This window comes from Hemiscyllium ocellatum, chromosome 13 (genome assembly GCF_020745735.1).
Source record: "Hemiscyllium ocellatum isolate sHemOce1 chromosome 13, sHemOce1.pat.X.cur, whole genome shotgun sequence".
Taxonomy (NCBI): domain Eukaryota; kingdom Metazoa; phylum Chordata; class Chondrichthyes; order Orectolobiformes; family Hemiscylliidae; genus Hemiscyllium; species Hemiscyllium ocellatum.
Window position 1 is genome coordinate 28,648,036 of NC_083413.1, and position 9,349 is coordinate 28,657,384.

At 37.4% G+C, this 9,349-nt stretch overlaps 1 protein-coding gene across 3 annotated transcripts in view; it reads left to right on the plus strand.

Annotated features, from left to right (window-relative positions):
* Positions 1-5,415, plus strand: part of dlg1b (discs large MAGUK scaffold protein 1b) — a 428,423-nt gene extending 423,008 nt beyond the window's left edge. For all 3 annotated transcript variants that reach the window (XM_060834674.1, XM_060834676.1, XM_060834675.1), the window contains exons 22-25: positions 182-354; positions 621-730; positions 2,799-2,890; positions 3,605-5,415. In XM_060834674.1, coding sequence (XP_060690657.1) covers positions 182-354; positions 621-730; positions 2,799-2,890; positions 3,605-3,711 — 482 coding nt within the window. In that variant the 3' untranslated portion in view covers positions 3,712-5,415. The remainder of the gene's footprint in view (positions 1-181; positions 355-620; positions 731-2,798; positions 2,891-3,604) is intronic.
* Positions 5,416-9,349: the final 3,934 nt, after the last annotated feature.

Below are 9,349 nucleotides of genomic sequence, written 5' to 3' on the forward strand. Positions count from 1 at the left end.
AGGGAGCTTTATTCTGCATAGAGGTCCTACTTTGCCTCACCTGTGAGGTGTTGATCCTGATGCTGACTGTTCAATATCCATTGCAGCATTTTGAAATTTGATTGTGAATTACCACACAAAAAAAATGTGCAGAGAAAATGAAATAATAAATGGCTTGATGGAAGTGTTTCACTTTCTCCAGATACAACCAGACCAAAGCGTGATTATGAAGTTGATGGGCGAGACTATCATTTTGTTACATCTAGAGAGCAAATGGAAAAGGATATTCAAGATCACAAATTTATTGAAGCTGGACAATACAACAACCACCTGTATGGCACCAGCGTGCAGTCTGTAAGAGAGGTAGCAGAAAAGGTAAAGGATATCCAGAAGGAGGGTATTATTACAATAAACCAGTTTAACACTTGCCCTCTAATTGAAGAATGTGTCATTCACATGCACTGCAGAATGTGATATTTATGAACAAGGAAGATGTACTCACTAATAATGCATAACTGTTATTGTTCTCAAAGAAACTCTTTACAATTGAGCTAAATTCATCAAAATGCAGAATATCTTATCAAAGTCCTCTGTATAATTTTGGTACATTTTCCTATTATTTCCCTTTGTTTGTTCTTCAGGGTAAACACTGTATCCTCGATGTGTCAGGAAATGCTATTAAGAGGCTTCAAATAGCCCAGCTGCATCCAATTGCTATCTTTGTCAAACCAAAATCAATTGAAAACATCATGTGAGTACAGACTGCAGCCTTTAAGACCAATGTTTTTAAAGTTCATTTTGGAGGCATTGTTTTTTTTCTCTCGAACTGCTTCTATCTCCGAAGGCACCGTCACAGAATGTTTAGGATGAAGGTTAACTGTGACCATTATTCTCAAACTACTCAAATTACATCTAACCCTGAACACAACAGTTGAATTCTATTTGAGCTGCATTGAGTGACACAAAGCCTCATCACTTTCAGAAATTAGTTCAAATCTATAGATTAATAGAAATAATGATGTTTCATTTATGTACCACCTGAATCTGGTTTCAGCAAGTAAAAACCCGGCATACTGTCTGTAATAGAGTTCAAGTTGGGACTCTATGCCCTCTATGTGGAAGAAAACCTCAACTGGTGCCATCAAAGATCCTATTTTGCAGTTGCAACAATTTGCTGTTAAAATTGGATGACATTTACCTTATTGAGAAATGATATTCTCCAGCACTAGCTGCTTAAGGAAACAAAATTCACTTTAGGGCTGGAGATCCAATAAGCGAGACGGACCATTTGTGATCAATTTCTGAATTCTGAATCTGTGCCTAGTGCTCCTAAGATTAAAAACGTTGCTGTTTGGAGTCTTGTTTTTTTAATCTGCAAAAAGTAATCGCATCTGGCCAGCTATTTATTGTTAAATAAATTTGGTGGCTCATTTACATTAAATTCTAAGGACTGCAGTGTTGTTAAAGTAAGTTTTCTATACCATTCATACTAAAACTTTGGTGGCCAGCAGCATTGAGAGGGATTGGATTGATGTGAGCTGAACAAGAACATATATGTAAACACAATCACGCAGTTACTTTGCTTGCTGAGCACGTTTTTTTAAAACTTCTGTTAGATCACTATCTGCATTTTGCATTTCTGTAACATTTCTGAGCTGACCCACAGAAACAGCACATGGGCCTGATGCAGCAATTATTTTCTTCATTCATGGGATGTGAACATCCCTGGCTGGGTCTGCATTTGCTACCCATTCTATTCACACTTGACAAAATGGTGCTTGGCCCCCTTCTGCACCACTGCAATCCATGTTGGATAGGTGCACCCACAATGCTGTTTAAAAGGAAGTTCCAGGATTTTGACTTGGTGACAATGAAGGAATGACCAAGAGAGTGCAGGTCAGACCCCGTTCTTCATGTCGTTTTTCCATTGATTGAGCCATGTTTACCCAGAGGCATCTCATTTCAAGTGAAGGAACTGTCTCCACTGTAGACGTGGAGGGTCTGCCTGGGTCTGCCTGGGCCTGCAAGCAGGCCAAAAAAGAAGGCAAATTTTAAAATTTGTTTTAATCTAGTGAGTAGATCTTTAGAATCCTCTGCCTGTCTTCTCCAGATCAGAGGAGGCTGAAGCTGGACTCCAATTGTGTCCCCATAATCCCTAAACACTCCCTTTCTGCCATTGTTCAACCACGCTAGAGTTGTTCTGCTTCAGCGATACCTGCAGATAATTTTGATGGACTGGGGCCAAAAGTGTTCACACTCCTAAGGCTTAGATTGCACAGCAGGCTTATAAAATGCTGCTCCTGTTCAGCACCAGGATAGGGAAGATAAATGGAATTAGGAAAATTGATCCAGAAATTTGTTTGCAATGCTACTGTTCTCCTGTTGGTGATGTTAAACAGTCCCAAGTTCCTATGTGCTACTATCAAGTCCAGAGTCTGAGTTCTATCCCCTTTGATGTTAGTTTCACATGGCTCTGATTTAGCTTAAGGGAAATCAGTCTTTTCTAAATCTGCTGACTATATTTGGATAGATGGGATTTAATATGAACGAAGTTCTGCTTGAGATTTTAACTACTGTACAGCACAGTTGGATGGGATAACTTTGAGAAGGCAATAAAGCGGTTAAGTCAAAGAAAGTGTATCACTGATATTTAGTGTTTCTTAATTCTGGGGCCTGCTAGATTTGCCATGGCACTCCTTTACAACGCTGTAACATTTCTGTATTTCTTCTCTGCCCTATGTAAAAATAGACCTCCTTTTGGACAAAGTATATCTGTTTCATACACGGAGAATAAATGTTTCTGCTTTCCTTCTTTTCAGGGAAATGAATAAGCGATTAACAGAAGATCAAGCAAGAAAAACTTTTGAGAGAGCTATAAAACTTGAACTGGAATTTACAGAGCATTTCACAAGTTAGTCTCATATTACCTACTGTGGCAATTGTCTCTATAATTAAATTAAAATGAATGCCCAAATTTGCACTGGTTATTCTCACTCGGACGAGAGAGGGATGGTTTACAAATGAAAGGTTGAGAAAGCTTCACTAAAGTCAACCAAGAATTGCCTACTTCATCCTTATTAGTAAGGCTCAGGTTATAATAATTTGTCTCTCTCTATTGTATATTAGTCACTTAGATGAATTTTTTTCTGATATTTGGTATGAAAATGTCTGAATCTATTTCCCCATTCCTGTCTTAAAGTACAGTTTCAGATTAACTACTTCAACCATAAATTCACATGGAACCATACATTTGAGAGAGAGGTGATTTTTGATCTCTCAAGTTTGAATGAGATGGCATCTAGATCCTCAAGGCAAAACATATACTCTCCCACTTCCTTCTGGTGTTTTGGAATAAAACCAGAAAAGAGACTATTGAAAGCCAGTCAGTCAGCCAATACAAAGGCGAGAGACAACTTATCAAATGGGAGCTGTTCAGAATTCAGTCACCAATCTTTGTGTCCTGTATAGTTGTTGGTTGGTCTACTTCGAGAGTTTTCTGATTTTATTTTAACTTCAGATATCCAGTATATATTTTTTCTATCAAAGGCAGGATTGCAAAAGAAAAGGTAAAAGATGGAAAAGGTGCAAACTTCCAAGTAATGACTGTTGTTTCTGCTTTGGTCAGGTATTGTACAGGGAGACTTGCTGGAAGAGATTTACAACCAGGTGAAGCAGATTATTGAAGATCAATCAGGGCCTTATATCTGGGTTCCAACCAAGGAGAAACTGTGAAGTCACTTCATAATAATCATCATCCATTGCTCGCAATGAGGCTGGGCCCCCTTCTACAGGATTCACTCTCTCCTGTTGATCACAGATCTTTCTCTCTCTCTTTGTGTGTCATGAAAAGTGATTTGTCTTTCACCTGGGGGCGTTCACATCTCCTGTTTGTGAAAATTGCTTGTACGTGATACCTGATAAAATTACCACCGTAGTTTTTTTTTAAATGAAAGGGAAAGGCCTGACTAACTGTTGAAGGGAGATTCTATGGTACAGTTCCTTAATGTTTAAGGGCAACAATTCTTCAGCAATTTTCAGAAAAGCTTTATATATATTTTTCTTTTAATAATAAACTGAAAGAAAGGAAAAGTAATCTTCATGTTTTGCATTGGGTTTGGAAGCTAAATAATTCTAAGCAGATTTTTGCACGATGAACTTTTGAAGCATGGTTTGGCAGTGGAAATCCTAACAATTTTATTGTTTGTTCTCTACCTGCATTACTTGCTCAAGCCATTGTTTGAACTGTCTTTAACTTTTCATTTCTGCACCTGTTTGGTAATTTCTGCTTTTGTTGAACAAGTCGTAAAACATCAGTCTTTAAAATACAAAGGAATTTTAATTCATTTTACAAGGGTTCTTTACAAACCGTGCTTTTATTTTTGTTTTTCCTTTTGCCAACTCAAATGCACGATAACTAAATATGATATATTGAATGCCGATGAGAATGTGTTCAAGTGACATTGAGAATAATTTACTTTCACTCTTGTAGAGAATCTACTTTTATGAATTTGATTGAGAGGAGAAGCAAAGAGAAGCGGTAAATATGAATTATTTTAAAAAGATAACTGACATGATTTTCAATAGGATTTTTCAAATCAGAATGAACTGGGAAATGGGCCGAGTATAAATAAGGAAGTGGATTTGGCTGAGGAATAGAACTGAAACTTAAATCATGACTATTTGTAATGGGGCGTAAACTTGAGATTTTAAGATATATAAATAATTAACCCTCAGTAACTATGTATTTTGATATAAATGATCAACTATATTATGCATACTTTTAACAAAATATCCTATATAACTTACCAGGAATATGTTTCTTTAAAATAGCTGCACATATATTTTCTTTCTTTTTAACCATCTCTCTCCATGAATGTTTCCTTTTTGTAGACCTGAATTAGTGTTATCATTTTAACCATAAGGATCATATGGGAAATGTGGTGATGGGGGTAAAACAGTATTTTGAGAATAAATGCAAGAATTAAAATGCAAAAGAAACCAGTTCTCCTCTTTCCCCCTTACCCATCCCCATGAATTCGATGTGAGGTTATTCAAAGTGATGTGCATGTTTTCAAAATGTTAAAAGCAATTTGAAATAAAATAATTTTTACATTTTATGTACACTTGCAAGTGGGAATTGCAAAAAATGTCATATCTTCCATGTAGCTCTCAATCAGAGGCTTCTGTATTGAGAAAATATATTTTAGCAGTGATAGGATATGTTCTCAAATCAAACTTTAACACTACATTTAGATTAACTGCCTGGTACCCAACCTTTGCTAGTAATTTGGAAATGATATGTTTTATATAGGAATAATGTGCTTACAAGCAGTTCAGTACACTTGACCCTTCTGGTGCTGCAGTTTGTACAGACTCTCATCTAATCCATTCCATTGTCAAGAGGGGAACAGCTAATAAATATTAATGTACAATTTATTTCTTTGTCATGTTTTTCTTTCAAAACTATTTCAATTCAGAATTATCGATTATGTAAATAAAAAGCATCGAACTGTGATATCATCAGTAAAGCATGGTGTTGTTGCCAGTGGTAAGTCAGAGAATAAGACGCATGGTTTCTTGTGCAGCAGTCCTCTTGCAGACCTTCACAGTAAGCTGATGTCCCAGAAGTAGGAAAAATAAAATAATATGGCTCAAGTGAAATACTGGTCTGAATCCTCAGAAACATAATTCCCTCTCTTACATGGACAAATCCATGCTAGAAAGTAAATGAGGTCGAAAGAGAATTTTTAAAAATCACAGAGAAAGGATTGAGCAAGTTACAGGAGTAAGCTTCTTTATTGGTTAATGTAAACCAAGAAAGATCCAGTTTCAATCCTGGGTATGTGGTGGAAAAACCACATGGATAAGGGCAATAGTCTTTGGCTTCAGATTAGAGTCAGGCAACAACATTTACACCAAGTCTGAGTGTATAGTACTTGGATGAGAGCAACATTGTTTGACTGTGGTGCCCCAGAGGCAAATTGTCTTTCATAATACATCTCCCATGCCAAATATTTGTTGGATGTACTGCATTCTTGTGGCATAAAATTGTGAAATTTAGTTAATTTGATGCCTTAGTAAATAAGTTAGGTATGGCTAGAAACTTCAGTATCTATTACTTGGGAGGGGGGTGAAGGTAATAGGGGTTTACAGCAGATTTATAGAGGCATTTTCTAGATTACATTTGCTAAATTGCCCTAGGATTTTCCTCTTTGTGCCCACCGTGTCTGTGCCAACCATGTGGCCATTCCAAACTCATCCCATCTGACTGCACATGGTCAGTATCCCTCTATTCCCTGCCCATTCATGTCTGTCTAAATACCTCTGAAACATACCTGCTTCTACCACTCCCTGGCAGTGCGTTCCAGGCACCCACCACCCTCTATGTAAAAAAGAAAACCTTGTCTTGCGCATCCTCCCTCTCACCTTAAATATTTGACATTTCCACCTAGGGGAAAAGACACTCAGGTTCCCCTTCCGACATTCTAAGGAAAATAATCCAAGTTTGTCCAACCTCTCCTTACATCCAATTCCGATAACATCATGGTAAACCTCTTCTGCATCTTTTCCCAAGCCTCCATATCTTTCCTACAGTGAGGCAACCAGAACTGCATGCAATACTCCAGATGTGGTCTAGCTAAAGTTTTACATAGTTGCAATGTGAATTGCCAAGCTTTATACTCCGTGCCCCAACTGAAGCTGCATACTGTATACCTTCTTTACCAACTCGTGTTGCTATCTTGCCCACCAACATCCCTCTGTATATCAATGCTGCCAAGGATCTTGCCAGATACTCCATACTTTCCTTTTGCATTTGACTTCCCAGAATACATCACCTCACCCTTGTCCCGATTATCCTCTATCTGCATTCTCTCTGCCCGACCTTCCAATTGATCTGTATCTTGCTGTATCCTTTGACAAATTTCCTCACTCTCTACAACTGTTCCAATTTCATGTTGTCTACAAACTTATTAATTGGTAGCATAAGCTTCAAAGACTCACTCCTGTTTCTTATATGCTTTCTAAAAAGAAATGTCTTGGTTTAATTGAAATAAACAGGAGGTTCAGATGCCTTGCTGGCTTTTAAAAATAATGTCTTTAAGAATGTTACCATTCATGAATGTGGCCATCAGTTTCGGAACCTTGATATAACCTGTAGAATGTAGAAGTTACAATAACGTGAACTGAAAGTTTCCAGTGGTGGATTTCTCATTGCTATTAATAAGCATTTTGGTTTACTTAGCAAATGTTTAATGAAAACTGCAAAAAAAGCAATTATGTCAGTTTTGGAACAATGATAATTGGTTGTAACAAAAATACATGTGATTTTCTTTTGACTATTAATCAAATTCTCTCTTGGTGATCACTACTCTTGAGTGATTATTTGGAGTTTCTGGTCAGTTTATTTTTATTTATTCAGGTAAAGCAGATATATCTTTCATTCAGGTAATCATGAATCTGTAAGTTTCATTATTCTCATTTGCACCTAGGTGGAAATCAGTTTAAAATATTTGATACATGTCAGTGAATCAAGATATTCCTGCCTATTAATTTGATTACCTCAGCTGTGGTTACAGAGGATTAGAAAAATGCCGATGGTAACAGGTTGCAGCATATATGTCAACCCAATGTATGGAAAGGCCCCATGGCCATATCTTTCATGTTTTTGCTTACACTTTATATATGTCATCACCATCACCCACACTCCCCCACCCCAAACAACCTTTACAGCCACACCATGCTACACTTGTTTTAGTAGTAAAGGTCAATTTTTCACCTCATAAGTAAATGTTTTAGTTACTGGTATGTTATAACTGTGGGCACAGTGCATCAAGCAGATGATACTGGCCATTTTGTGAGGATTTGCAGGAGATTAAGACATACAGAGACAAGCCAAAGTTTGTGTGGCAATCACGAAAGAGAAATTAGTCTTGAAGCAAATTAATAATTTGGGAAGCTGGTTTCAAGATAAAAATCATAACATTTGCTGATCTGTCAAATAATGTTGCTGTAACAAGGGAATTTGACATTGATGAAAAATGCTGAAAGAATAGAAGAAAAAGATTCCACCCTGAAGAAGATACCAAAGACCAAACTTACCATGAGAGTAAGGACAAGTCACATGCCTGAACTTCAAACGCATGTGTGCGGAATGGATCTTCAGAAATTGTTGGAACATTTATATCATTAACAGAAATGCAATGCATACCTGTGTACATAATTAAGTGAATCAAAATCAAATCTGGAGTTCAGTGAAGATTTCAAAGCAACAGTCACTTAATGGAGCAAAATAGCTTGCATTGCAAAAGCAGGTCAGGATTTCTCCGACTTCCAGGAGACCTCAATGTCAGAATTATCACTTTTCAGCACTTTGTGAACAGAGAAAAGTAAAAACATGACTACTCGTCATGTCACATTGGCAGTGATAATTCTGAACCTGAGCGCCAAATTTGATCCAGTGCACATCCTTGCAATAATGCAGTTCTCCAAATTATTCAAAGTTTGACCTCTGTCAGATGCCAGAAACAATGAATGTGATGGGTTTGAAATGCTTTGATTGTGCTTAAAACTATATTTGTAACAGTATATTTAATAAACCATGTCGCATTAGTTTAATATCAGTAATTGTTTTTTAAACATGTTACAATATGTATCCTACCACAGCACACTTTTGTTTGGCATACAAGTCAAGTTTGAAGGCATTTTCCAAGGCTTCAATGTCAACTGAGAATTTGCAGATATTTTTAGATCAATCTGTTCCGACACGTTATGACAAATATCTAAGACAGGTGGGACTTGAATGCAGATCTTCTGACCCAGAGGCAGGGATCCAATCACTGCACCAGAAGAGCTCAAAGATGGACTATTATGGAGAATCAAGGGTGCTTGTGTGGATAAATATTCTACTTGACGTTAAATAAATCACAGAACTGCAGATGGTGGAGATCTGAAACAAGAACAAATTGCTGGAGAAACTCAGCGTTTTCTGATGAAGAGTCACTGGACTCAAAGCATTAACTGCTTTCTTCCCACAGATGCTGCCAGACCTGCTGAGTTTCTCTGGCTATTTGTGTTTTTGTAATTATGAGGCTGTTGTCAATTGCAACATGTAAATGTTCAAAGGATTTAGAATTAGAATTCCTACAGTGCGGGAACAGGTCCTTCAGCCCAACAAGTCCACACTGCACCTCCGAAGAGTATCCCACCCAGACCCATTACCATACATTTTCCCTGACTAATGTACCTAACCTATACATCCCTGAACACTGTGTACACTTTAGCTTGTCCAATTGACCTAACCTGCACATCTTTGGACTGTGGAAGGAAGCCAGAGCACTTGGTGGAAATCTACGAAGACACGGGAAAAATA